Source organism: Schizosaccharomyces cryophilus (genome assembly GCF_000004155.1).
Source record: "Schizosaccharomyces cryophilus OY26 unplaced genomic scaffold supercont4.1, whole genome shotgun sequence".
In the NCBI taxonomy this organism is placed as follows: domain Eukaryota; kingdom Fungi; phylum Ascomycota; class Schizosaccharomycetes; order Schizosaccharomycetales; family Schizosaccharomycetaceae; genus Schizosaccharomyces; species Schizosaccharomyces cryophilus.
The window spans coordinates 383,359-409,587 of record NW_013185624.1 but is presented as its reverse complement, the minus strand read 5'-3'; the positions used below and the strand labels follow the sequence as shown (position 1 = coordinate 409,587).

The following is a 26,229-nucleotide window of genomic DNA, read 5'->3' as shown; positions in this document are numbered from 1 at the left end:
TTTAATAGAAAAGAATAAAATAGAAATAAAGAAAAGCAACTTCTTACTCATTTTGCATCTAATAATTACTGTAGTGAACGATGGTGATAATAAGATTTAATCAAGACGAGAAAAACGGACTTGAAAATCATACTATAAGCATTACTAAACAAAATCTCATAGATATTTGCACGAGGAGGCATTTTTTAAATTCTTTCAGAAGCTATCACAACTAAGTGACATGCTAACAAACCAAGTGTTTAAGCTTGTTTTGTCCAGATAATGCTTTAAAAGATTACTTTCGCGATTTAGTATTTTAATTACTTCCTGCGTGTCTCCAAACTTAGCCGGTGAATAGATCATGGGGATGCTTCCATAAATTTTTTCGTCGAATAAAAAGGATGAAAGAGATGTAGGCTTCGCCAATCCTTCCTGGAATAAACCGTTAATAGCCGTTAAGTGTAAGGTTTGATACAAGGCAGTCATGCGCACTTGCGCTTCAATGGCTGCATCGTTCTTGTTTTTAGTATCCAAAACTTCAGACCATTTATCATTCAACACAGCCCTTCTCCAGATTGTGTCTTCATAAAACTTTTTTGCTTCATCTGTTAATCTCGTGGTAAGTAATAGACGTAAGGAAAAGTAATAGTCCGTCATATCTTCCATTCGAAGTTCGCTCTTTCTATACAAAGAAAAACTCAAATACTCAATTAATTCTGTCACCGCTACCACTTGGTGGCCGATCAAACTTTTAATAACTCGGTGCATTACCTGTCGCGCAAGGACGGGAATTGGCTTGCCATCTGTTATTTCCTCAATGACGGCTTCAACGAGCTGATATTTTTTCCCTTGCAATCGAAGGCGATGAACGACGGGCATAATCGTTTTTGCAATCATTTTTTGGATATGGATTTGTTCCAACTTTTGTTCTATCAAGACAAGGTCCTTAGATTTGGCCGGGCCCTTGGGATTTGCATACAAGAAAATTTTTCCTAATGACAGTTCAATCTCCTTCTTTTCAACCGACTTTTCTTTCTTGTTGGCCAACTGCAATAATCTATGTGAGGCAAGCTCGTAATTTTTTTCACGCATGTCATGCATCCACGATACTTCATTATAGCCTCGGTAATTAAAGTATTCAGTCAGGAAGTTTAACTTATGCTTATCGCTATTCAGTAACTCTACCGACATTCCTTTTTCCACATAATAATCATACAAGACAAAAGAAAACTCTTTTCCAAACTTCGACAGATAATCGCCAATTTGCTCATCGAATTCTTTTTTCGTAAAAATCTGATAACACAACTCCACAACTGACCGGTAGTCTCGATATTTTTCTGCAACTCGCAAGGCATTTCCGCCTTGACCAATTTCAAACAAAGTTTGAATCCAGAACTTTCTATTTATTGTAAACGCTTCTTCTAACTCCTTTTTATTCTCACCATCGTCTTCATGTTCACTTAACCAGCCCAGTCTCTCGGTATAAGCATTGAAACACACTTCAGTTAATACCACCAGTTGAACTTGCATGTTTGACAAAGCGTTTCTTACAACATCTTTATCTCTTGAAAGAAGATCTCTTCCAGAATCACGCTCTCCTTGTTGAAATTGAAATAAAGCAGACTTTGTAAGCTCAAATTGTCGCGTTAAAGCTGTCAAAACGTCTGGGGTAGAAGTCCATGGTACTTTATTTTCGAAGGAGTCTGCGTTCAGACTGTAAATTCCCTGTGTCTCCATACGATAAGTCAATGCTGATGACAAAATAGCCAGAATAATTTCGTTGGATTCTAAAACGACATTCATGACTTCCACTGGAAGCTCTTGAACCCTTGAGGCAGTGTCAATACAAAAATTGTGAGCTTGCATTATAAGATGTTCTATGCTGTCGATATTTCGCATAAACCAATTGCGGACAGAGTTATCCAACTTGGCTTCCTTTCCTAACTTGAAAATGATTCTTTGGAAAATTAACGAACGGCTCGCAGTGCTCATTTCTAAATCGATAGTTGCCCAGAGGGATCTGGCAGCATTGCACTTTTCTCCTAAGACACGCAAGGAAAATAACAATCCATCACTTATATCGTAGGGTATATCTTTAACGTAGCGAACCAAATTGTTCAAATAATTTAATCTTAGATCCAAATGTTGTATTAACGAAGGAAGTGCAGGCGGTAAATGAGAAGAAGACGATGTTATGATCTCTTTTCCAATGGAAAAAATGAGACTTTCAATTTCGGAAATCTTAGGTCGGGAAGTAGATTTCCAGCTGAAATCTAGCGGGTTTTCGCATATATAACCGTAAAAGACTGCTTCTTCAATCTGTTTTTTTAAGGATTCGGTAGTATTTAACTGCTGAGCATCACCGTGGATTTCAATTTCGGTAACGCCGGCTTTGGATGTAACGACCAAACAGGAAAGCTTTGGGTGACCTAGTGATGATTTCGAGTTTAAAGACAGCTGTTTGCATCCAGAGGCAATAATATCACCAGAAACATTGGATTTGAACCGAATAACATTTTCCCGATAGCAATACATTGTATTATAATCCACGTCCATACGGGCATTTAGAATGATTACGGCATTGGGGGATACAAGAACGAAACAAGATCCAAAGAAAGGATATTGGATTTTGAGCAGTTGCTTTTTTGAGGAGGTATAGCTTAAAGAATAGACGAACACTAAATGAGGATTTGAGATATTGGAAAAGTCACACGTATAGAGAGTATACTTGTGCCTTGATCCACGTTTCCAAGAACCGAGAAAGGTTATTAAATCACCATCTTGAGATGTGATTGCCGAGTCAAGAATTTGAAAGTCTTCAGCAACTATATCAGCTTCTTCCAAGACCTTCAAGAACGTAGATGCAAGGTCAACGCGAACGTGCTATTTCTGTTAATAACTTAAACTGTTAAAAGAAATTTCATACCTTGACTTCATCCTTTAAATCGTAAATATCCACTACACCTGAAGAATCAGTTACATACAAGAGGTGTCTAAAAGAGGACGAAAGAGGAGGTGACATGATAGAAACTGCATAAGACGCAAATGGATTTTTTATCTTCAATTTTTCGAGACATTTTGATAGCAATCCACCATGAGAAGCCACTGTATTCAAGCAAATGTTTGGAAGGCCAGCGGAGTCTCGTAGGTTAATGGAAAATAGTCGACCAAAGTTTGTAGATACAATATACAGAAAAGGATGAGCACAGTGGAGTCGTAAGCAATATTCATTACTTGATAGCTTGAGCTTACTTTCCACTCCTTGAGGCTTTACTATGGGTTGAGCGAGAGCATTTCCTATACAAGTCCAATAGGCAATGCGTCCACTTACAGGCATCACAATCAAAATCCCTGGATCTCTATCGGGAATATCTGAAGAAACAATAGCTGTTAGTGGATTAAGCCCGGGATCATCGGCATCATTTTCTTCAGGCAAAGGAAAAGTAATAGTAGGAGGGTCTTTTAAGGTCTGAGAATGTTGATAGCTAAACGCATAACAAGCATTTTTAGAGTTTAATAATACATATCCGAGATCGGGGTAACAGGTTCCAGTTAAGGAAAGGTCTACTGTCTGTTAGTTTTGGATATTCTTACAAACCATTTGTTTACGAGAAGCTTACCATTAGAAATATCAGAATGTAGCCTTTTTAATAGAGGGAAAACATGGTAATAATCGCCCTTTAACCAATCTGGATACAGATGCGTAATACCATTGTCAAAAGATCTTGTTTCAACAGAAATGCGTTTAGATTGATCAGAAGCGAGTGAATTTACATTCTTTCGCTTTCCAAGGATTGTACTCATTGTTTTCTAAAAAAACAATGTCTTTATGTGAGTATAGGATCCGTTGAAAGCAAAAACTTTTGAGAAGCAAGGTGAATTGGCTCTGAGATGAGTTTGACGAGTTAGGATGGAGTTCTCCCAAGTCAGTTTGGTTCAATGGTTCTTTCAAAATCTCTACAAAAAAATTATAAGAAATAGTAAATTATATTGAAAAAGTACTGGTGCCCGAAGATGAGCACTTCTGAATTACTTTCAGTGTGTACAGTTTAAATCGGACATGAAACGGTAACGTATATGTTTCATTACTGTAAGAGAGCTCACTAACTTTTAATTTCTGCTTGATTTTGTTTATGCTTTTATAGCAAATTTGACTGCTTTTAAACTGTTGTGGTAATTCGCAATGCTTGAAATAATTTCTTGCATTCCGTTTCGTACTGAAAACAAACGTTTCTATTTTATTTCCGATTATTTCTTCCTAGTTCCTTTATGTCTAGAGGAATAGATTGCTTTTGAACAGAGCTTAGAATCATATTCTCCTCCAAAACTTTCGAAATTGTGAAAAGTTTGTCGATAAAAGTATATATGCCTTACAAGCGGTTGATTAAAAACAACTATTAAGCTTCTATTGATATTTAGCTCTATACAAAAGGTCGTTATTAGGTTTGGTACGAACTGAAAAAATAAAAAGGATTTGGAGTTTTCGTGTTTGATTATAGGCGATTAAAGGGGTTTCTGTGTTTTTTTGGTTTTTATTTATATTTTGTACATTGATATTGTATAAAGGAGATTGAATGGGCTTCAAAACGAAACAAAAAGTATTTACAGATGAGGATTTAGAACAAATTCCTTGTCCTCTTGATCCCAAACATACCATTGCGAGACATCGACTAGCTTATCATTTAAAACGGTGTAATGCCAGACCTATTGAGAGAACAGATCCTTATTACCACAAAGATTTAAATTTGGATTCTGTTGATGATGATTCCCAGCAATACCAATTCGAACTTTGCCAGCTTCCGAAAGAAGAAGTTCATGAATGGATAAATCTATTTATGCGCGTTGGTAATAGCCTTTCCTCACCAGACACTGAAGTACTTTTTCATCCTATGATGCATGCTAGATGGTAAGCACCTTGAAAAATAGGTGGATAAGTCCAAGTACTAACTTCTTTTAGGAACGAATGCAGTAATAAGAAGCATGCGACTCAACAGGTACGCAGTATTCTCTCTTGAAATAAAATTGGGTTTATTGACTAACTCTTCAAGGCTTCCCTATTAGGTCATATGGAAAAATCATCCTTTTTTGAGTCTCCAGAAAGTGTTTATTTTGAGTTTGGCGCTGGTCGCGCTGAATTATCTCATTATGTGCATCATTGTCGACCCAAGCATAACGTTTATATTTTGATAGACCGTGATTCGAATCGGCTGAAGCATGATTCTAGGATCATTAAAGACTCTCAGTTAAATGGGTGGTCCATTCCTGAAGTCATTCGTTGCAAGATTGATATCAAGGATTTCAAGATTCAGCATTTCATGAGTCAGCATGTGCGAAACGAATCCGGACCTAAGAAACCTCATTTTGCCTATTCTAAGCACTTATGTGGTGCAGCAACAGATCTTACATTGAATTGTTTAAGGCATGCTCCCCCAAATGCCATTCTTATTGCTTTATGCTGTCATCATCATTGCCGGTGGGAAGCACTATCTGTGCGTTCACGTTCACAATTAGAGAAATGGGGGATTCATGGGATTAAAGCTTTTCAAGTACTCCGCCAAATGACAGGTTGGGGTACCAATAGCCTTCGAGAGCAAATGCAAGCTTCAGGTGGTGCTGACACTCATTACAGTGGTTTGACGCATGAGGAACGTGTCCAAATAGGTTTGAAGTGCAAACATATCATTAACACTCTACGAAAGCTTGAGTGCGAGCGTATGGGTTACAACGCTCGCCTTGTATATTATGTGAATACCGATGTTACATTAGAAAATGTCGCTCTTTTAGCAACTAAATAGTTAAAAATAGTATGTAAATAGAAATAAATTTTGAGTGGTATAGAGTGAGCTTTGTTGACAATTTTCGCTGATTTAACTGAAAAGGAAGAACCAAATTGTCATTACAAGAAAAAATACAACGTCTTTTAAATTGAATGAATAGACTCTTTTTCCTGATCAAATAGAATAATAGTTTGATGCCTGAAGTAAAAGTTCATAAGGCTACGCTAATCTTCATAAGTAGAACCTTGAAGAGTTATCAGAATGGTTTTTAAATGAATGTATAATTTCCATAGTACTAAATACTATTGTACCTGCAAGAATTCATTTCCACACTGTCTTAAAGAAGACAAGATGCATAATGGTAAAGTTAAAGGAACATCTTCTGCATAAAAGTGAATTCAGTGTTGAGTAAACAAACCCTTTTATTCTTTTTATCTTTTTCTTACTCATTTTTAGAAAAGTTGATTTTGTCAGGACGTAGGAATGAATTCTTCATCCTGATCAAAACGAACCATCTACAAAATACATACATTCAAAGGGCACCACCAAGAATTGTATAGACAGGATGTCAAAGCTGCGTGTGCTAGTTGGCGTGAAACGAACTTTAGACTACATGTTAAAGCCGCGTATAAATCCAGCTAAAACTGCTGTAGATTTGACCGGTCAAAAGATGAGTGTAAGTGACTTTTTGCACTAAGCGAGTAATGCTGAGGAAGACTTGTTACAGTTAATGGACTAGAAAAACTAACTTGAACCAATTAGATCAACCCTTTCTGTGACATTGCCGTTGAAGAAGCGATACGCATCAAGGAAACTCAAAAAGATCGAGTTGAAGACACTTTAGTGGTGACGGCAGGGCCAAGCGCATCGGAACAAATTCTTCGTCAAAGCCTTGCAAAAGGAATGCAACGTGCATCTTTGATTGATGTGGGAAACAAAGAGCTTGAACCTCTTTCCGTAGCCAAGTTGTTGAAGGCTATGGTTGAAAAGGAAAAGAGTAACCTTGTAATTCTTGGAAAACAAGCAATTGACGATGACGCTCATCAGACAGGAGGAATGCTTGCTGCTATGCTTGGCTGGCCTCAATTTACTAGTGCTAGTAAGGTTGCGTTTGATGGTGACAAAGTCGTTGTCACAAGAGAAATTGACGGTGGTGCTGAAACACTTTCAAGTCCATTACCTGCTGTCATTACCACAGACCTTCGCTTAAACGTTCCACGATTTGCCAACTTGGCTAAGATTATGAAAGCTAGAAAAGCACCTCTTGGGAAATTGACCCCAGAAGAGCTTGGAGTTCCTATCGAAAACAGACTACAGACGCTCTCTGTTGAAGAGCCAGTTTCTAAGCGACACAATATTATGGTGAAGAACGTAGACGAATTTGTCAATACTTTGAAGGATTTAAATGCTTTATAATAATGTGATATGGTTCCTACACGATGCTCTTCTTTTTTGATTCGTTTTATTTTTTCACAAGTATTTCTTTTTTTGCTCTTTTTCTCTTAGTGCATGAATGCGCGTCTTTCTAAACCCTTGCAGGGGGATTTGTTAAGGCCCTCATAAGGCATTTCTACAGATGAAGTCTGTGCATAAGTGGTTGATTGTTCTTCTAGTTTACTCAATGTCTACTCAGATAGATTCGGTTTATGGTCTCTACATATATAAATCTATGGACGTTTTCGACCGTTCCTCATTCCCTATCATTTTCTGCGTCTCTAGCAAAATGTACAGTTTTTTTGGATCTGGTTTGTTATCTCAACACGATGAACCCCGTAACCTTTGTTTCAGAAAACAATTAGCTACTTTTGATTCGTATTAAAGTTAATGCCACCAGTTTTTCTGTCACGATTTTTCAGTTGAAAACGACAAAGCTTATTTTACATAAAAAAATATATATTCACTTGTTTAGTTGCCTTCTATATATTGCAGATAGGTCATTTTATTTTACGCTCTTGTCATTGATTTTTTACGTACCTCTTACCTGTAGCACCTACATATAGCCAATTCCAACTGTTCAATCACCCTTAGTTTCCTGTTATTAATTCATCATTTTTGCTTGATTTTCTAATTGTTTTACTTATTTTGACTATTTACATTACCCTGTGGCTTTTAAAAGGATTTATCTTATTAGATTACTTGAAAGCTCAAAGAAAACACGAACATCGTGATTTTTTTGTGTTTTTTAGAGAGGATACTTGAATTAGATGTCTCAAGGTATTTACAATTTAGAATTTCACTGAGCAAGATTGCTAATCTTTAGACGTCTTCAAGCATATAACCAGAAAACAGGTTCAGCGTTCTCGATCCAGGTACGGGACTTCATTTACGTATTCTTAGTTATATGCTAACCCAAAGAAAGGTCCTTTAGCGGTCGCTCTGAGCGGTCACCAAGTTCCTCATTTCCAAAAAAAGAAAATGGCTTAACGTCGACTACCAGGTCAAGACTTTTGGCCTTCTCTAGCTCCTCTCGGTATTCATTCTCGTATAGTCCTTTGATAATTCGTGACGGGGTCAATGGGTATCTCCCGCTAGACGCCAATGCCTCAAATACTTGGGAGTCACTCCCTGAGACAGAGTTGCGACGGACTGGGGAAGAACTTTTTGGAAATTACACAATAAGCACAGCGGCCTTAGGTGATGAAAAAGACAGATCTCCCTTTACGACTCGCCCAAAGAAGCGACGATCTCTGGGTGATATATACTATGTCCCTGTTCCTGGCAAACAGCATACATCATCAGCCATAGATGGACCTCTACAAGCGATTGCTACAACAAATGATACGACGTTTAGTATTTGGTCTGCAAATGATTACTTTTGTTTGCTGTTTGGCTTAACAGGCTCGAAGTTAAATCGGCATAATGTATTTGACATATTTCCAAAAGCGTTCGCTTCATATCTATCTTCCTTAATGATTTCCTTTCCGATAGATAACGAACATGAGCGCGTCTTATTTTGCGGTGACGTTTTTCCTGTTAAAACTGTAGACGGGATACGCGTTATGGACTTTTGGGTTAAAGAGAAGGCAGGCAAATTAATATGGATTCTCGAGTTCGTTGAAGAGTCGTATATCGATTTTCAACTCTCCAGTGATGATCGCGTTATTGATTTAAAAACTGGTGAGCCGCTCGTCTTGGATTTCCTGCCTTCCCAATTGCCAAGATCTTGGGATGAACGTTTATATTTGGCTACTCGTATGTCAACAGGATTGATATGCCCAAGCATGGTTTATCCCCTTTCAGGAAATACATATCAATATACCATATTTCATTATGCGGCTGGTCTGCTTTTTCTAAATAAGGGTCGAAAAATTGTTTCTCTAAATGAAGCCGTTTTTGAATCCATGCTTGGATTTAGTGACTTACTAACACGTGATATTTCATTAATATTCCCTGACTTTAACAAAATCTTAGACTTACTGCTGGACAGCCATTTCCTAGATCCTGGCAGAGTCGTTTCAGAGCTTCATGTTAGGCACGCATACTATCGCATTAAGTCCTACAATGCTGATATTGGTGATCGTCCTGAGTTGGTACACGCTGATGGCCATCGCATTAAGGTGGATTGTCAAATTATATCTGTGTCTCCTATTTCTGATTACCCTAGCGAGCCAGCATTCGGTGTGTGGCTTATTTTTGACTCTGTTGATAATCGTGCTTCTAATTATATCAGTTCAAAACGCTCAGCTAAATTACTGGAGGAAGCTGTTAAGTCGGATCAGACAAATGACTTGGAAGGACCCGAGCAGGCAGGAGATAAGTCTTCTCCTGAAATGGAAGGGACATGGGAAAATGTTCCACAAAAAATCTCAATGTATAATACTGTGAAGGAATTAGGAATTGGAGCGTACGGACAAGTAAAGCTGGTTAGCTATAAATGTCAAAAAGTGCATGAAGTAATTTTAAAATCTATTAATAAGTCCCGGATATTGTTAGATTCATGGATGCGAGATAAAGAGCTTGGGACTGTGCCAATGGAAATAAGCATTTTAAATTTCCTTAAATATAACCCACATCCAAATATTGTGAAGATGATATCTTTTTTTGAGGATAACGATAATTATTACCTATTAACGGAACCACAAATTCCAGGAATTGATCTATTTGATTATATTGAAGTAAGGTCTTCAATATCGGAGGTTGAATGTAAGGCCATTTTTTACCAAATCGTTTTAGCTATTAGCCATTTGCATGCATTTGATATAGTTCATAGGGATATCAAAGACGAAAATATAATTCTGGAGCAATCAGGAGTTGCCAGATTAATTGATTTTGGGAGCTCAAGTCTCACTCGAAAAGGACCCTTTGACACTTTTCGGGGAACAGTGGGTTTTGCTGCCCCCGAATTGTTAAAAGGGGAAAGGTATTTGGGTAAAGAACAGGATGTTTGGGCTTTGGGTATTTTACTTTATACAATTGTTTACCGCGAAAACCCGTATTACAATATTGAGGAAATATTGGATGGGGATTTGAGGATTCCTTTCGAGGTGTCCAAGGAATCTGTTGATCTTATTTATCGAATGCTTGACCGAAATGTTCAAGCCCGTATAACTATTGAAGAGGCAATACAGCATTGTTGGTTTGATGATGTTAGAACACTCGATCTCTCTCATATACCTGTACCTTTAACTCTTTAAAACTTATCTATTGTTGTTATAAATATAATGTATTAAATACTACTATGAACCCATTAATAAAACTGTTTTATGATCAAAAGAAATATAAACATCCGTATACGTATGAGCCTGTACTTTCTTTCAATTAACCCTTGATAATATTGCTTTTTGTAACCGCCCCAAAATATCTCCCAAGTGAAGAACTTCTTCAGACTTCATTCCTTGAATGGATTCCTCAATTTGACTAGTCGCTTCAGATAAGACTCTTACAGCACTTGACGGTGTAAATGAATCATCCAAAGACGATATTAAATTCGTCACATGAGTAGAATCAGAATCTACATCACCACCCTCCGACAGGAGGCTAGTAAATCGTTTTTTATTGTTTTCAGCTGAACCAATTGCTCCAAATCCAAATCCTTCATCGATGAAATCTCTTTTTCTACCATTAACTGCATGGGATGCATCAATGATTCTCTGATCTTGCAAGGTAACATCTTCAGTTCTTGGACTATTCCTTCGTAAAAGGTTACTTTCATAAGTAGAATTAAGATTGCCAATACCATCTGTTGATGATTTTTCTTCTGATGTGCTGTAAAATCCTTCAAGATTAATTTCACGATTATCTACAGTGGATGAGTCAATTAATTCAGCTGCTTCCATCGGAGGTTCGTTGACAGCAGAGACATTCGAATCAACATTGCCAGCAATGTCGATTTGATCATTAATTCCGGGTTGAGAATTAATGTATTCGCTTTGACCATTTTCATTATTATTCGATTCCATGTTTACTTCATTCTCAAAACGTTTATCGTCTTCATCAACGGTCTTTTCAATACCCAATCCTTCAGCTAAGCCATTCAACGTATTGTTAGTACCATTCTTGCCATCTCTTGTTATGATCGAATACTCCACAGATACTTGTTCAGCATCAGAATGAAGCGACGGTTTACCACTTTCGGCAACTGTTGTTTCTGATGAATTATTTTCTTTCTTCTTATTGGAGCCAGCCTTCTTGCTCTTTTTCTTCGAGTTAGCCTCTTTTTTATTTGACTTAGAAACAGTGCTTCTATTATTATTTTCCCCTTCCATAATACCGTTATCAATTTGGGAATTTTGTTCATTAGCTAAATTTGTAGGATCAGAATATGGTGAAGAAAATGGTAACCGAATATAATGATCTTTGGACAGTTCTATTATCGTCTTCTGTAATTCAATAGGGTATTCTTCAGATTCAAAGGACCCAAAAGTTTGGTTCCAGAAATAAACGAATGAGACAACAATGTCGGCAGCTTTGCTCTTAAGTCCAATAGTAATCAATGGAGAAAGTTTATCTATCAATTCATTTGGACTCTGCTCAGCTTCAGCCAAAAGTCTAAGTATAAGCTGACAAAACTCAACACTCTATGAAGAACAAGTTAGAAAAAGTCTCAAGCGACTTTATGAGTTGACTTACCAATTTATAAAGTGAACTGTTCTTTAAAGAACTATTAACGTTTTCTAAATAAAACCAGCGAGAAAGGCCTTCCGCCAACCCAAAAACTGTTTGTAAAAGAAGGCTTTTTGGAATGCTTTTCATAAAGTCCGTAATTGCTTCAATAAACAAACACTTCAGATCCAATTGGTCAGAGTCATAAGCTTTTGTCAATAGTGTATTATAAAAATAAATTAGTTTGAGATAACTTCCACGGTATTTTTCAAAATAAACAGAATCGAACAAGGCATGATCACTTTCAGCTAAAAATTGTAAAACAGGGACTTTCATTAAAGCCATTGCAAATGAAAAAATTTTGCTAGATTCAAAACTTAAATCCTCATATAGTATACAAATAAATGGTTCAATAACAGAAATCAAAACTTTATCTTCCCCGTAAAGATCAGATACTGTATTACTGTAGTGAATTAGAAGATTACCGACACTGTCAGCATCACTTATACTGCAATACTTAACATTCCAACTCAATAGTTTAAGAACAGTTGAATGTTCATTTCCCAAAAATTCTTCATAGGGGATATTTCGCTTTTGCTTGTTTTTCACTTCAAACAGGAAAGCTTCGGAGGCAGAACGAGAAACCTCGTGTGAAACTAAAACTCTAGCAAGTATTAAGTTATCATTCTTTGAAAGAGGAGATACACAATTCCAAAACAAGCGAAGTTTAACAGCAAGGCCTAAGTTACTTTCGTCTAAGAGCGATAAAATACTGCTATAAGCAGCATGCAAAGTAGAAAACATAGTTCCATCTGTCAGAGACGCCATTGATTGCAGCAAATATACTAAAGGACTTACAGGTTCCTGATCAATAGTGTGCACTAAAGGATCCATTAGTACCAATTCATTTTCTGAAACCAAGTAAGAATTTTCGACAAAAAGTTGAAGATCATAGGCTTCTACTGTACAACGAACCATGGAAGCATAGCGAGTAAGCCTCTCAATGTAGACCTCGTCTTTTCGTAAAGATTTCGTGTATAAAAAATTGCGTAATGAAGTACAAATACAGCAAATAGCCTTACCGGTATCAGTTGATCTTTTTATTTCCTTTTGTCCTGCACTAGACAAGCATTTAACGAACGTAGACCATACAACAAAACTATGCTCATAGCTCATCCCCTTCCCTTGTTTTCGACCTTGCGGGTTTGACTTTAAATTATAGTTTGGTCTGGCTAATAGAATTAAAGAGTTTATTGGCTCGATGGTTTTTTGGCAATTGGAGCGAACCCAACATGGATTGAGCTTAGGTAATTCCTTGGTATCGATTAATTCACGCTGTACGAGACGATCGTTTCTCCAAAAGTTGTTTGAAGAAGAATCGAATAATGCGATTAAAATATCGGCTGCTTCAGACATAGTTTGATCGTTTTTCAGAGCGGATTTTTCGATTATTTTTACCACCACCGTATCCCAAAGTAACGAAAGCATGGGACTGGATATCCCTGGCCTTAAACAAGCATAGATGAGAGCAGTTAAGGTACTCATTGCGGCGTTTTTAACAGTCGGAAAATTGCGAGTACTCAAGACCATAGCAATTGGTTGGCATAAAAGTGTTAAACGCTTATTTGCCTGAGTAAGCGTTTCTGAAAGAGAGAATTCGTGAATGAGACGTATCCAAGACGTTTGAGCTGCACATTTTGTTAAAGGGTTTTGACTGTTAAAACAGAGTTGAATAATCTTCAGCCAGGCATTAAAGTATTCCCATGAGGAAATGCGAGCACCACCCAAGATTGAAATAACAGCTGCCCAGGCATGAGCTACGTATACACCATCGTCTTCTTCAGTAACTAATCGCTCAAAATGACTAGAAATTATGTAAATAAAGTTAGTCCCTCCTATTTCTGTATGAAAGCTTGACAGGATCGAACGGGCGATAAGCTTATCATGATACAGATATTTGCTCAAATCTAAAGCCAGCAGCAATGCTTTTTCACGAATCGGTTTAGAAGCGTCCACGAGACAAGCTAGCAGATAAGGCGCCCAGTCAGCGACTCTTTGAGCAAATCCTTTTGGATGTTGGCATAATATCTTGTTTAGCACGGCGAGGCGCTCTTGGCCAACTACCAAGGACGGGAAAGGCAAAGTAAGGCAGACGGTTATAATGCGGTCGCATAAGGGTGAAATAGCCAAAGGACATTTTTGGCAGGACAGAAGATGCAAATGCTGAGCAGCCAATGCTTTCGTTAATTTAGGAGATTCTAAAATTTGAAGTGATTGCTCAATGAAGACGCTAGCGGTATCGGGTTGAATGTGGGAAGAAAGGGTTGGATGCCAAAGAAGTACACTAAGTAGCTTATTTGCTTGACAGTTTAGGTGAAAGTCGGGTTTGCCAGTGTTTAAGCAAGCGCTTCTATCAGACAACAAAAACGAACAAAGTTGGTTTAAAAGAAGGAATATGGGATCTTCTGGTAAATTCGGGGTATATGTTTTTATAAATGATGATAGCTTGGAATAGATTTCAATACGCGCAGGTCGCTCTACATGCTCAAGATCCTCTATACCAGAACGAAACCAAGATTGAATGCCATCTGACGTGGTAGCTTCTTCAGCTAGGGATCCATTTGACTCATCGTTTAATACATCTGTCTGTTTTAAACGAGAAAGTGGAGTAGAGGTTTTTAAGATACCGCGTTTAGGAGTTCCATACGAAGGCCGGCTTCCTCCAGGAGAATTTTCAAGTTCGGTATTGAATGCAACCTTTTTTTTACGGGTCGAATTCAAAGTAGGATCACTTGGGTTTACAGGTTTTCTGTTTGGTGTGGAAGGATCATCAGCAAGTACCTTTTGGGACTCCTTCACAGCATTGTCTTTTCTCATCGCAACATCAGTTAAAAATTCAAATGCATTCCAATTTCATGGATTCAAATTGACCAAAGCAGCACAAGCTGTGCTTTATTTACAGATGTGGTGGTGAGCAGCTTTTTCATTGCAGACTCTGGATAAAAAAGTAAACACAATTTTTAGGAAGCTTGGCTCAATGGCAGAAAGCAGTATGAAAAGCTCATATAACATATAGCGATTTAAAAGAATTTGCTTGAAACTAGCCTCGTCTCTTACTTTAAAGTTTTTACTTTCATGTTGTTTTTGCTTGTTGACACTTACTCGTTTGTTTACATAGTAAAATAGGGTAGGTAGTATCATGAAAGGCCTTAAAAACGTTGAAAGAACTGTATGAGAACTTTCATAGAATGAAGGGAAACTCATATTTGGAAATTTATTTTCGACTTCATCTATTAAAAGAGGCAGGGCTTCTTTGCTGCTACATTGAATGCCAACTTAGAAGCGTATCCATTGTCCATAAAAATGTTGATTCCTTCAAGAATTAATTCCAGATAAGAACTCTATAAATTAGGCACATTAGCATAGTAGCATCTTGTGTCCATTCGTACTATTAAGACTCTAGGTTTGGAAGAATCATGTGTGACTTAGGATAATAAGACCAAGTTGCAATTTTTTCTAAAGCTCTCCTCTAATATATGATGTACTTCAAAAGAACCCACTTCTGTTGACCTTTGGTTCATTCAGTAGTGGATTAGACATTCGAAGGATCAAAGGACGATTCAATAATATAGTATATTTATTTTTTTAAAAGCTTTTTTATGAAAATGGAAAAGAAGCAATCTGTATTTGTACAAGATTTGAGTATGTCCCTTCGCAAACAAGTTCATCTTGTCTGTCATTTTAGAGAGAACACTTGCTGTTCGTTCAGGTCTTATAATCGAAACATAGAGCTTCTTGTTATTTCTTTTGATCTTTTGGTATTTTCATTCTTATATCTCTCTTTTTTTTGGTCGATAATACTTTGAAGCTTGCGGAAAATTAAGGACCTGTCATTTTCCAAAGGTCAGGGGCAGTGTTCTTTTAGCTGAAGCATCTTTCTATTCTTTTGTTTTTCTTTTTAGAATGCGGTAAATTTATCAGCGACTCATTTTCAAAGTTATAGACGACTTGACGATTTTGATTCTGAAAGCGCATTTGTTTGAGTCTTCAAGCAGGTCTGAGCATTAAGCATAGACAAACTGAGAAACTATGTCCAACATATTAAACCCTTGGCTAGAGTCATGGTTACTGGATACTATGAAAGATACAGACGTTCTTCCTGCCCATGAATTTAAGAGCCTTCCCTTACAATTATCTGAGGTATGATACCATTGGCATCTTGGAATTTATATTTCAGCTATTTGAAGATTTATTTATTAACAACAAACGTAGTATTTGACCTATGAGCCTTCCATTCGCGCTAAATTATCAGATACAAGACACTATATTGAAGCTGAATTTTCTCCTCAATGTATTCAACATTTGACAAGGTAATAATGGTTTTAAAAACTGAAGGGATAAATCTGACAGAATTGCAGCTTTACTGATAAAAGACTTACTTCTCTAAAAGGCGGAATCTTTTCCCTTGGACATTTTTCGATTCACCTTATACCTCAAGACTCGTATCTATTTCCATGGCTCTACATAGAATCATTTAATTTTTTTAGCTGTGAAGGTGTCATATTCGGTGAACCAAAGCCCATCGTCTCCTCACCGCTTTTTCGTTCGTTACTATACTCCCCGTACCTTTTAGCTCTTGCAAATGAGCTTCATGGATGTTATGAACATTCAGTCCTTCATATACTCAGGGAACAAGCTGTTAATGGTATAATCGAAGCCTATGAATTCTCATGATAATTTCCTAACTTATATTTTAGGAGATGTTCAAAAGCTTGGAACACTGTTTCTACCGGTAATACATATTTTAACTCGGATTTTTTTTAACTTATTTCTTTTATTTAGGGATCTATTGAGAAACCGAAAACAGAAACATCGAATTCCTTTCGGTGGAAAACTATGACTTATTTAGATATTGCACAATGTCTCATCCCAGAGGGCCAATTAAGACTTCTGGAAACTGTTGATGGTATGTCTGTTCCATTATGTGGTTATGACAATCTACTAACAGATATAGGAAATACTAATCTTGATCTCTTAGAGAGCAAACAAATTAAGGAAAACCTTCCAGATGATATTCATGTCAAGGAAGAAGAGCAAATGGAAATTTACTCTTGGTCGTCTTCTCCAGAGCCTAGTGCTAATGTACCCCAATTGACCCTTTTTGACCAGCAAGATCTTCAAAGGCTGGCCGAAGCCGAACCTGTCTCTGCTTCAACAATAAGCGAAAACGAATTGATAAGTAAAATAGATCAGCAAAAAACCAACTATCCATCAGTTTCTGTTCCGGGTCCCGGAATAGAAGAACCTTCTCGAGTACTATCCTCCGTTGAGAGTCATCATGAAGAAATGGGACAGAAACAAGATCAACAAGAAGCTCCAACTCAGCAAGCTGCTAAACTTTCTGAGGTTGATACGCTTGCTGATGAAAATAAGCCAAAACAACGAGATAATATACAGCTTTTTGACGCTCAAGATGACTCAGAAGCTGACTTGGAAGAAGTAGATGAACTTAAACTATTTGCTTCGCTAGAAGGTGGGAAGACTGAGAAGAGTCATGAGGCCAGACATGCTAACCAAGAAACTTTGAAAGTCGAAAATCCAGTCATTACGAATACACCATTTAGTTTTGAAAAGAACGAAGACATCTCCCAACATGAGCTACGATTTATCCGGCGACCATTTCCAAATTACAGCTTTGATCTTGGTATTCAAAATGAACTTACTACAATGTATGAAGACTATCTAAAAGAAAATGAGCAACGGAGGAAAAGAACAAAGAGACGACGGAGTCAGCTTTTTACTGAAACTCCAGTCGAAAGGTCACGCTCAGAAAACGCTTTTCTTACATTTTATCAAGATTGGATGCGCATAGCTAGACATCGGACAGATAAAGGAAAAAAACTAGATTTGAAGAAATGATACGACAAAGCACTATCAAATACAATAGGGCATGTTTAAAGCAGGTGCCGGTACAAATTGGTTTCCGTCGGACATGTAATATTCATTGCTATGTACATTAATATTGCATTGACAAAAGAAATCCATATTTTGCTACCACAATCACAAATAAAATAACTAATAGCAAATAACTTCATCGAAGAGAAAGCGGGTGGAAGCGAGTGATCATAGAAGCAAATTCATATCAAACATAGAAATATAAGGTAAGGAACAATTAAGTTTTTGACATAAAAACGCATATATAGTCGTTTCGTTTAGCTTAGCATGCGCAAGTGCTGCTAGATGGTGGATTCGGCCAAGACTCTGAAAGATTAACACCACGAGGAGCATTTCCTCTAGCCTGGTTAAGCTTGTCTTCAAGGGGTAACTTTTTCGAAATAGTAGTAAAAAGTTCGTTTACGTTTTCAGCAGTTTTGGCTGAAGTCTCAAAGAATAAAAGATTGGCTTCAGCAGCATAGGCTTCAGCGTCGGATTTCTCAACAGCTCTACGCTCTTGAGCAAGATCTAACTTGTTTCCAGCAAGTGCAATAATAATTCCTTCTGGAGCTTGGCGCTGCAATTCTTTAATCCATGATTTTGCCTTTTCCAAAGAAGACTATTATTAGAAACGTTAGTGATTGCTATCCAAGAAATCATTTTAAATACTTACAGCTTGAGTAATATCATAAACCACAATTGCACAATTGGCATTGCGATCTGCAATTTGAATTGTTAACATTCGTCCTTTACAGCCATTCAACTGATTAATACATACAATACATAGGAGCTAGGGATTTATAGCGTTCTTGACCGGCAGTATCCCTACAAACATGTTAATACTCAGGAATCCCAGAAAACAAGGTGAACAAACACGGAAATATTCCTTACCAAATTTCGAGCTTTACAGATGTGCTATCGTCAATGGGAACAGTTTGAGTCAAGAAGGCGGCTATGGAATGGTCATTAGCAAACAAATTCTAAAGACTAAGAATCCCTTCGAATATATTTACCTCCAATTGTACTTTCTCTGTAATCTATAAATAAAGTTAGAATCTTACCTTACATTCATACAAGTGCTTATAAAGTTTATTTCATACCATCAAATTGATCTTTTACGAAGCGAAGAACAAGACTACTCTGAGCCGCAATTTTTGTAAGCAATCGCTCAAACAAATCAAAAAAACTCCTGTTTACAAGAAACGTACTTTTCCAACAGCAGAATCGCCAAGAAGCACAAGCTTTTGGTTCACCGTAACGACATTCTTAGGAGCTGGATTACTTGCCATCTTGAAAGTCACTCACTAGAAACAACAATTGATGGAAAATAAACGATCCTTGAGATAATTTAAAGATGATGGTAGATGGCAAGTTTGTATACGCTGAGGCGTCTCATGTCAGGTTCTCTCTACGAAGATACTGAATTCGAGCACATTCCCTTAATACGATTAAAGCAGAAACATTCGCAACGTTAGTAAACAATATCACAGACAAGAAATACAATCTCGTGAAGGAAGGGGAATGCAAAGCGTAGACCAAGGATCATATAGAATATTTCTTTTATTAGACGGGTTGGAAGGAACTCTCAGGATGAAAGTTGGATTGGGTTCATATGTAAACTGCTTGTTCATTTGAGAATTCGGATAATAGATACAACATTTCTTAGCCAAAGTCTTTAGAAAAGGCCTTGCAAGCTATTACATAAGTTATTACATGGAAAAGGACTGTTTTGGAAAGGTGAAATTGAGAGATGTTTTGTGATGGAAAAAAGTATTTGAATACCTCCAAGTATCTCATTACGAAACAGCCTGACGAAAACGAAGAGGCACATATGTTTTAATATTTTTGTGTTTGAAAATGACTTCCTCTGAATCCGATGTAGAAGACTACATGTCTATGAAATTTGATTTTACCCCATCAACCTTGCTGAGTAGTGAAGAAAAGCGAAATTTAGAATCAAAAGAACGAGGAATTCAGAAAAGCCAGAGATCCTTAGAATATGAAAGTTTTAAAAAAGGAATATCTGAAGTCGTGCCTGAAAAATCCGTGGGTTCAAAAAAGGCATTAGAAATGATGAAAAAGATGGGTTACAAGTAAGTTCTCAGAAGGAAGCATTGGGGTTGTCTTTGGAGGAATGACAGCTGAAATACGAATTGTAATTTCTTGTCTGTTTCTATTTCGTTTTATTCTGATACATGCGTTTTCCTTTTTGTTGACTTGCAGTAATGTAGCTAATATCAATGATTAGGTCTGGCTCATCGCTGGGTGCAGAACAAAAAGAAGAAATTGAGCCCTTGTATGTTGAGAAAAAACAAGACAAGACTGGGATTGGTTTTGGTAATGACAAGAAGCGTCGGTTGGAGGATATTATAAAAGAAGAGCGACTAGAGGTTGAAGAACAGGAAAAATCAATTGAAGATTTCTCCACGGAAAAATCAAAAGAGTATTTAGAAAAGAAAGTGGCCATTCAGCTTTCTTCTGCTCAACACGTTCTTGAAAAACTAGAGGCCAATGAGTTTGAACAGATTGGTTTGGAAATGACCCCTGAAAAGGCACATCCATACTATCGTTCTTTATTGCTTGCGAAAGAAAAAGATCAAGAGGAAAGAGTTAAACGAAAACGCCTTTCTAGCCGTATCCCACTCTCCCAACTGGAAACTGCATCAGAATTGGATGTCTCAAAAGGGCATTTCGAAGAAGATTTAAACGCAACGGATGAAGAGCTTCATTACTTTGACTCACTATCGGTAAGTCAATGTGGCATCCTTAATCTATGAATAGTATACCATGGAGATTGTCCTACCCTGTCATGTCTCCGTCTAGGATAGTGCTTTCTTATGCCTGTTTCAGTAACGGAAAATGACTTTCTTTTCTACCTCTCTATGATATTTGATTATCTTTCGCTAACGCTGATTTTTAGGAGCTGGAAAAATTAAGTACGGTTTTACTCTACCTTCGAAGGAAGTACCTCTACTGTCTGTACTGTGGATTTAGTTATACTGATTTGGAAGATTTGGATAAGAATTGTCCAGGTATTTATGAAGACGACCATAGTTGATATACGATATGAAAAGCTACAAATACTGATGAATAACCTTCTATAATAGAAATCTGATAAAAGGTAAAATTATGATGTACAATTTCCTTTCTGTATCTGTTTCTTCTATTTCCATCCTACTACCCCAACCTCTTCTTTGCCGATTACACTTACTTACACGCTTCTTCTCCCAGCCACTACTGTACCTAAGACACACAAGACTTCAATTTGGAATGTTGTAAATTGATAAGTTTTATTATTTAAAGCAATAAGCATACATATCATATAAATTGGTCAATGCTGTCGTTTTAAATGGCAGGCTTTTCATCGAGACAGAGTACTTCTTTGGATGTTACGCATTCTTTGTCAAACCAATCGCAATTGTCGGAAGTAGTAAACAAAAATGAAGCTCTTTCCTTTGATAAAAAAAAAGACGAATTATATAATATGGACTCTGACTTCACCGAGTCTTTTTCAACCACGAATGATACATGGCAGCCGATGGAAATTATTACAAGCTCCAAGTCTACTTTAGAAGATGAAAACACGTTAGATAGCTTTTCATCCCAACCTGGTGAAAACATAAATCAAGAATTATCGACAGATGCTCAATACACACGCGTTTTTCGGGATGAGAACGAAGACCAAAAGCATCAGCTGGACAGTGATGCCATGAAGGTGGTCAGTCTGAATAGCAATGATCAAGATGAGATAGGCATGGACAGCCAAATGGGTATTACAGGTAGTATTCTGACTGAATCAGAAAAGATGGCGTACGCGGGCGTATGCAGGTTAGCAATAACTATAATGGTTGATAACGTCGCTCAATTAACATCATTTTCTTGGTATCGCGGTGAATGCAAAAGCGCACTTGAAAACATTATTGTTTGGGCTGATACTGTTACCGAAAATCTTTATGAACATTTGGGTATTTCAAAGGACGAACGAAAAATGATTGATAACCTTCAGCGACATTCTGTTTTGCTAGGGGACCTTGCCAAAATTCTTGTATCGTCAAATCATGTTACTTCTACTTCTGATATTTTAGACGATGAGGACCTGGTTGATGAGGTCATTTCGTCAGAGTTGAAGACATCTAAAGAAGTACGGATTGACGTTCGCTGGACAGTGATTTGTGATCTTTTCCTTGTATTAATATCCAAGTCCATCTATGATGCCCGTTCGCGAGTACTATTACACTACGTTGGCAAAGTTTTGGGATTGGACTCGTTAGAGATTACAAAATTTGAAAAATATATTATTGAAACCATTGAAACAGATAACGTTGGTGAGTTAGACATGGGATCAAGCTCGAATAGTGAAGCTGTTGTCAAGCTTCGTAAGAAATTCTCAAGACGTCGCAAATATGTTTTGATGGGTTTAGCAGGCGTTGGTGGAGGATTAGTGATTGGGCTTTCATCTGGTCTTTTAGCACCATTTATTTCAGCTGGGATTGGGGCTGCATTTACTACCGTAGGCTTGGGTGGTGTCGCTTCTTCAGGTTTCTTAGCTGGTGGAGGAAGTGCCGCCTTGATTACTGTCGGAGGTGTCTTATCAGGAACGCATTTAGGAACTACCGGAATGGCACATAGAAAAGCTGATGTCAAAACTTTTGAGTTTCGACCAGTTCATGCCAACGGACGTTCGAATGTTGTCGTAACCGTCTCTGGGTGGATGTCTGGCAAAGAAGATGATGTACGCTTATCGTTTTCTTCCCTCGACCCGATAGTAGGGGACGTTTTTTCAGTTTTGTGGGAGCCAGAAGTGCTTGCGTCTGCTGGTCAGACGATGAGCATTTTAGCTACGGAAGTTGTGACCCAATCATTGCAGCAAGTATTGGGTTCTACTGTACTGGTATCATTGATGGGTGCTATACAAGTCCCTTTAATTCTGACAAAGCTTAGTTATTTAATTGACAATCCTTGGAATAACTCTTTGGATCGAGCCAAAGCTACTGGTCAATTACTAGCGGATTTATTGTGCTATAGATATTTGGGAGTCAGACCGGTTACACTAGTGGGCTATTCATTAGGTGCCCGTGTGATATACTATTGTTTAAGAGAGTTAGAAAAGAAGCAAGAATTTAGCGTAGTGGAAAATGTATACCTTTTTGGTACTCCTGTCATTTTTAAGCGTTCGTCATGGCTGAGAGCAAGTTCAGTCGTGGCTGGACGATTTGTTAATGGCTTTAAGAAAAATGACTGGATTCTTGGTTATCTATTTCGAGCTACTTCTGGTGGAATTGGACGCGTTGCTGGATTACGAAGCATTGATGATATTCCTGGTATGGAAAATATTGATGTTACTGACTTAGTCCCAGGTCATTTAGCATATCGGGAAGCTATGCCGGAACTACTGTCTTTGGTCGGATTTGAATTACTTAACGAAGAAACGGACCTTGTACAGGAACCAATTCCTGAATCTTTACAGGAGCGACAATCCGAACTGCTTCACGAAGTTGAAGCAGAGGAATGTCAAAAAAAGCAGCAAGAACTAATTGCTAATACTATGAAAGCCAAAGGACGTAGCTATACACCAGAAAAGACGTCGGTTTATCGCAGTCTTAAAAAATCTAGGAAGAAATACGGTTCATCTTCTAAACAGTAAAGACGAGGTTGAAGCCCCATAATATTTAAAACGAAGCTTCTTACTATTTAATTTTCACGATATTCTAGTTTAATAATGAGATTGTAATGTGCATTAACTATATAACTTTGTGTATAATTCTATAATATTTCATGAGTTATCGTGCGGTAAAAAAAAAGTTGTGCATCATATTCATCATCACCATCATAATAAATAGTTCAAAAGGTCAAGTTAGTCAATTACTTGCATAAGCACTTGAACTTAACATGACAAAGAGAAGTAAAAGTCATTAAGCAATATCACTGCTTAGCATGAAGCCATAGCTCCCGAATGTTCGTAAAAAACTCAACATGGATGTTTGCATATTCGTTAATAGCATTAAGCATCTCGCTTTGGCGGACATTATCAAAAAGTTTTGATTCCTCCCGAACACGTTGATTAAATGCTTCATGAATAATCGAAGCTTCTTGAATAGCTTGCTCGACAGCCTGTAGTTCTGACTGAACCTGCTCTAGTCGTTTCAGCCGAGAATCATTGTGATCAACTCCACGCAAATCATCAAACGTTTTAGAAAAGCTAAACCCACTAGAACCACCAGAGGAAATTTTGTCCCTTTCTAGAGATAGCTTTGATGAATATTCTTGCAATGCCTCCACATCCTGCTGTTTTTGATCACGACGTTTCAAAAGCTCTTTGAGAGACTGGGCATAAGACTGGACATCCTTTATTGTGTCGAGCAAAAGAGTTAGCTTCTCGATCAAGAAAGAGTATTCTTCGCCTGTTTTTTGAAGAGCTTGATGTACAGACTCAACGGGAATTTCGAGTGTTCGGTCTAATGAAGCCAATCGATCGAACTGAGTAGAAACATCTTCGTAATCAGTCTCGAGAGTCTTCTCAAGCCTAACAATTCTTTGAATTGAAGTTTCGAGGTTAGAAATACCCAGCATAAACTGTTGAACATGATCCCGCTGAATGTCGAATTCAGTAGGCTCTTCTTTGAGCTTCGAAAAGGCATTCAACAATGAGTCGGAAAACTCGTCCAGCTTAGAAGTAGTATTTAGTTTTGGTTGAATGAAATAGCGAACATAATTATTCCAGTTTGGATTCTCCAAAAAGGCAATGAAATGAGGAGAGCGATGCAAAACTGGATGAAACGCACAACGAGTGATGTACCTATTTAGAAGACTTGCCCTTCTATTAATAAAATTTTCTGAAAATCGATTTCCTTTAATGTATTCTAAAAAATGTTAGTGAAAGAATCTCAAAGAATATAAGGAAAGTGTAGGAAACATACCTAATTTGTGTTTTGCAGGAAGGGGCGGAACAACACAATCCTCATTCAAGCGAGATAATATCTCTTGAAGCTTGACGAAATCAGAAAACCGACGTCGTACTTTACATTCTGACCGAGTGAATAAGGGTGAATTCGTCTATTACGATAGCGTTAGTATTCATATAACAGAGGCCGACTCTTTGTAAAGTTAAATACCTTGGTAATAATCAGATAAGAAACATGGGCATCGCGTGAACCTTGTAGCTCCTTTCTAGGTTCTGTTACGAAACATTCTATAAAGGGAGTCGAACTGGGAGGAGGGTTCTCTGAATCGATGGAATTTAACATAGAAAAAAGGCGAATTTAGGATGATAGGAATATGGAACTCCAAATTATTTACTTCGAGAAAATGTTAAAAAGGCCGCAAACAGTGTACTTAACAAAACACGAATTCAAGGAAAAAGAGAAAGAAAGTCGCTAGGAGATAACAAGGTATAACGATGCAGGAAGCGTTAATTCAAAACCTGCGATTAAATTTGAAAGCCAAACGCCTAGCCGTGGATCGTAAAAGAGCAGAAGTTACGATTCGAGTAGTTAATGAGAAATTAATCGTAACCAAGGTATGTACATGCAGTTCAGGATGTGTTGGGACAGCAATTTAGTGAAAGTGTCTTGTTTATATCAGAAAAGATGCCAAATCTTAGCTTGTAAAGGGAGAGCGTTGAAAACGAGGTTGGTTCTAGTTTCCTTGGTATATGTGAGATGAGAGGAAAGTTCAAGCAGTGTGGAGGAATTTAAGAGCAGTTTACGACTAAAAGAAATGTTAAAAAAGTAAAAAAAAAAAAAGGTAGAATTTGAAGCAATATCCTTTTTCTTGTTTGTAACTTATGACAGAGTGCCAGAGTATTCGGAAAGATCGAACGCAGTTAAACTGGTATAAATACGGCAAGAGTATTTCATTCAATGAAAAGGAGTAAAAAGAATCATTCTCAACGTCTATGTATACCTAATGCCATTTCCTATTGATAATTCAGGTCTGAGAATATATCATCATATCTCTTACAAGGACTCTGATTAAAATAGCTCTTCTATCTGAAGCAGTTTTTTCAGCTTTCTTTTCTTTTTTGCAACCCGTAGGATTCAGGAGGAAAACATTTCAGAAACAAATACGAGTCTCACTAAGAAGAGTCTTTCAAGTTTCAAGAGAAAGCATTGGAAGATCCATACATTATTCTTTTCTTTTTAAAGATAAAAATCTACTAGAATTAGCTCTTGTACTCTTATTCCCTCAATTACATTCTTCTTCCTATGAAAAGTGCTTGTAAACATTGCCAATTAAAGTCGGGTTTTGAAGAATTTCTTTGAGCCGGAATTTTTAAAGCTTTATTTTTAAAGACTTACAATGAAAAAGATATTCCTATATGAATTTTTTCAATGACGCCTGATACTTGGAAAAAAGCCCAAATTTAGATATGTTCGACGCAACCTTTGTATAGAACAAGAAAGTTCGGTATGCGGTTAACGAAACATTTTTCCAAATAAAGGAGGTTCTGAAGGTTGGTTTTGTAGTCACACAAGCTGCTGCTTATACCATTCTCATT

General features: G+C 37.4%; 10 protein-coding genes across 10 annotated transcripts; 6 read left to right on the top strand and 4 right to left on the bottom strand.

Annotated features, from left to right (window-relative positions):
* Nucleotides 1-45: 45 nt before the first annotated feature.
* SPOG_03752 (nucleoporin Nup132) lies at nucleotides 46-3,900 on the bottom strand. The gene is made up of 3 exons (XM_013166016.1): nucleotides 3,600-3,900; nucleotides 2,906-3,543; nucleotides 46-2,862 (listed from the first exon to the last, which is right to left on the bottom strand). The coding sequence occupies exons 1-3, from the start codon at nucleotides 3,781-3,783 to the stop codon at nucleotides 196-198; spliced, it is 3,489 nt and encodes a 1,162-aa protein (XP_013021470.1). The 5' UTR covers nucleotides 3,784-3,900; the 3' UTR covers nucleotides 46-195.
* Nucleotides 3,901-4,027: 127 nt separating this feature from the next.
* SPOG_03751 (tRNA 2'-O-methyltransferase Trm13) lies at nucleotides 4,028-5,874 on the top strand. Its single transcript, XM_013166015.1, has 3 exons — nucleotides 4,028-4,885; nucleotides 4,937-4,973; nucleotides 5,028-5,874. Exons 1-3 carry the CDS (start codon nucleotides 4,554-4,556, stop codon nucleotides 5,772-5,774), a joined length of 1,116 nt encoding a protein of 371 aa, XP_013021469.1. The 5' UTR covers nucleotides 4,028-4,553; the 3' UTR covers nucleotides 5,775-5,874.
* Nucleotides 5,875-6,211: 337 nt separating this feature from the next.
* On the top strand, nucleotides 6,212-7,726 carry SPOG_03750 (electron transfer flavoprotein beta subunit). Its single transcript, XM_013166014.1, has 2 exons — nucleotides 6,212-6,432; nucleotides 6,519-7,726. Exons 1-2 carry the CDS (start codon nucleotides 6,322-6,324, stop codon nucleotides 7,170-7,172), a joined length of 765 nt encoding a protein of 254 aa, XP_013021468.1. The 5' UTR covers nucleotides 6,212-6,321; the 3' UTR covers nucleotides 7,173-7,726.
* On the top strand, nucleotides 7,682-10,470 carry SPOG_03749 (CAMK/CAMKL/PASK protein kinase Ppk6). Its single transcript, XM_013166013.1, has 3 exons — nucleotides 7,682-7,970; nucleotides 8,017-8,065; nucleotides 8,116-10,470. Exons 1-3 carry the CDS (start codon nucleotides 7,961-7,963, stop codon nucleotides 10,388-10,390), a joined length of 2,334 nt encoding a protein of 777 aa, XP_013021467.1. The 5' UTR covers nucleotides 7,682-7,960; the 3' UTR covers nucleotides 10,391-10,470.
* Nucleotides 10,386-14,878, bottom strand: SPOG_03748 (telomere length regulator protein Rif1). Its single transcript, XM_013166012.1, has 2 exons — nucleotides 11,826-14,878; nucleotides 10,386-11,773 (listed from the first exon to the last, which is right to left on the bottom strand). The coding sequence occupies exons 1-2, from the start codon at nucleotides 14,673-14,675 to the stop codon at nucleotides 10,511-10,513; spliced, it is 4,113 nt and encodes a 1,370-aa protein (XP_013021466.1). The 5' UTR covers nucleotides 14,676-14,878; the 3' UTR covers nucleotides 10,386-10,510.
* A 596-nt stretch (nucleotides 14,879-15,474) lies between these two features.
* On the top strand, nucleotides 15,475-18,320 carry SPOG_03747 (uncharacterized protein). The gene is made up of 6 exons (XM_013166011.1): nucleotides 15,475-15,998; nucleotides 16,071-16,168; nucleotides 16,217-16,503; nucleotides 16,556-16,590; nucleotides 16,641-16,764; nucleotides 16,813-18,320. Exons 1-6 carry the CDS (start codon nucleotides 15,888-15,890, stop codon nucleotides 17,715-17,717), a joined length of 1,560 nt encoding a protein of 519 aa, XP_013021465.1. The 5' UTR covers nucleotides 15,475-15,887; the 3' UTR covers nucleotides 17,718-18,320.
* On the bottom strand, nucleotides 17,720-20,765 carry SPOG_03746 (GTPase Ypt5). The gene is made up of 7 exons (XM_013166010.1): nucleotides 18,941-20,765; nucleotides 18,833-18,872; nucleotides 18,746-18,769; nucleotides 18,624-18,684; nucleotides 18,511-18,557; nucleotides 18,406-18,452; nucleotides 17,720-18,351 (listed from the first exon to the last, which is right to left on the bottom strand). Exons 1-7 carry the CDS (start codon nucleotides 19,019-19,021, stop codon nucleotides 18,016-18,018), a joined length of 636 nt encoding a protein of 211 aa, XP_013021464.1. The 5' UTR covers nucleotides 19,022-20,765; the 3' UTR covers nucleotides 17,720-18,015.
* SPOG_03745 (RNA-binding protein) lies at nucleotides 19,531-20,944 on the top strand. The gene is made up of 2 exons (XM_013166009.1): nucleotides 19,531-19,825; nucleotides 19,981-20,944. Exons 1-2 carry the CDS (start codon nucleotides 19,590-19,592, stop codon nucleotides 20,507-20,509), a joined length of 765 nt encoding a protein of 254 aa, XP_013021463.1. The 5' UTR covers nucleotides 19,531-19,589; the 3' UTR covers nucleotides 20,510-20,944.
* Nucleotides 20,872-23,522, top strand: SPOG_03744 (DUF726 family protein). Its single transcript, XM_013166008.1, has one exon. It carries the CDS (start codon nucleotides 21,082-21,084, stop codon nucleotides 23,374-23,376), a length of 2,295 nt encoding a protein of 764 aa, XP_013021462.1. The 5' UTR covers nucleotides 20,872-21,081; the 3' UTR covers nucleotides 23,377-23,522.
* Nucleotides 23,416-26,092, bottom strand: SPOG_03743 (autophagy associated protein Atg24). The gene is made up of 4 exons (XM_013166007.1): nucleotides 26,030-26,092; nucleotides 24,845-25,884; nucleotides 24,650-24,785; nucleotides 23,416-24,592 (listed from the first exon to the last, which is right to left on the bottom strand). The coding sequence occupies exons 2-4, from the start codon at nucleotides 24,974-24,976 to the stop codon at nucleotides 23,655-23,657; spliced, it is 1,206 nt and encodes a 401-aa protein (XP_013021461.1). The 5' UTR covers nucleotides 24,977-25,884; nucleotides 26,030-26,092; the 3' UTR covers nucleotides 23,416-23,654.
* Between the last annotated feature and the right edge of the window lie 137 nt (nucleotides 26,093-26,229).

Coding starts and splice junctions, on each gene's coding strand:
- SPOG_03752 (XM_013166016.1), bottom strand. CDS start 3,783: ATGAGTACAATCCTTGGAAAGCGAAAGAATGTAAATTCACTCGCTTCT. Junction 3,544..3,599: donor ACATTCTGATATTTCTAATG/GTAAGCTTCTCG, acceptor AACAGACAGTAG/ACCTTTCCTTAACTGGAACC. Junction 2,863..2,905: donor ATTTAAAGGATGAAGTCAAG/GTATGAAATTTC, acceptor TAACAGAAATAG/CACGTTCGCGTTGACCTTGC.
- SPOG_03749 (XM_013166013.1), top strand. Junction 8,066..8,115: donor GTTCAGCGTTCTCGATCCAG/GTACGGGACTTC, acceptor ACCCAAAGAAAG/GTCCTTTAGCGGTCGCTCTG.
- SPOG_03743 (XM_013166007.1), bottom strand. CDS start 24,976: ATGTTAAATTCCATCGATTCAGAGAACCCTCCTCCCAGTTCGACTCCC. Junction 24,786..24,844: donor CTTATCTGATTATTACCAAG/GTATTTAACTTT, acceptor CTATCGTAATAG/ACGAATTCACCCTTATTCAC. Junction 24,593..24,649: donor TCCTGCAAAACACAAATTAG/GTATGTTTCCTA, acceptor AACATTTTTTAG/AATACATTAAAGGAAATCGA.
- SPOG_03744 (XM_013166008.1), top strand. CDS start 21,082: ATGGCAGGCTTTTCATCGAGACAGAGTACTTCTTTGGATGTTACGCAT.
- SPOG_03748 (XM_013166012.1), bottom strand. CDS start 14,675: ATGAGAAAAGACAATGCTGTGAAGGAGTCCCAAAAGGTACTTGCTGAT. Junction 11,774..11,825: donor ACAGTTCACTTTATAAATTG/GTAAGTCAACTC, acceptor TGTTCTTCATAG/AGTGTTGAGTTTTGTCAGCT.
- SPOG_03750 (XM_013166014.1), top strand. CDS start 6,322: ATGTCAAAGCTGCGTGTGCTAGTTGGCGTGAAACGAACTTTAGACTAC. Junction 6,433..6,518: donor TGACCGGTCAAAAGATGAGT/GTAAGTGACTTT, acceptor TGAACCAATTAG/ATCAACCCTTTCTGTGACAT.
- SPOG_03751 (XM_013166015.1), top strand. CDS start 4,554: ATGGGCTTCAAAACGAAACAAAAAGTATTTACAGATGAGGATTTAGAA. Junction 4,886..4,936: donor CCTATGATGCATGCTAGATG/GTAAGCACCTTG, acceptor AACTTCTTTTAG/GAACGAATGCAGTAATAAGA. Junction 4,974..5,027: donor AGAAGCATGCGACTCAACAG/GTACGCAGTATT, acceptor TAACTCTTCAAG/GCTTCCCTATTAGGTCATAT.
- SPOG_03746 (XM_013166010.1), bottom strand. CDS start 19,021: ATGGCAAGTAATCCAGCTCCTAAGAATGTCGTTACGGTGAACCAAAAG. Junction 18,685..18,745: donor CAGAGAAAGTACAATTGGAG/GTAAATATATTC, acceptor ACCATTCCATAG/CCGCCTTCTTGACTCAAACT. Junction 18,453..18,510: donor ATCCCTAGCTCCTATGTATT/GTATGTATTAAT, acceptor TTCAAATTGCAG/ATCGCAATGCCAATTGTGCA.
- SPOG_03747 (XM_013166011.1), top strand. CDS start 15,888: ATGTCCAACATATTAAACCCTTGGCTAGAGTCATGGTTACTGGATACT. Junction 15,999..16,070: donor TTCCCTTACAATTATCTGAG/GTATGATACCAT, acceptor CAACAAACGTAG/TATTTGACCTATGAGCCTTC. Junction 16,169..16,216: donor TGTATTCAACATTTGACAAG/GTAATAATGGTT, acceptor ACAGAATTGCAG/CTTTACTGATAAAAGACTTA.
- SPOG_03745 (XM_013166009.1), top strand. CDS start 19,590: ATGACTTCCTCTGAATCCGATGTAGAAGACTACATGTCTATGAAATTT. Junction 19,826..19,980: donor ATGAAAAAGATGGGTTACAA/GTAAGTTCTCAG, acceptor ATCAATGATTAG/GTCTGGCTCATCGCTGGGTG.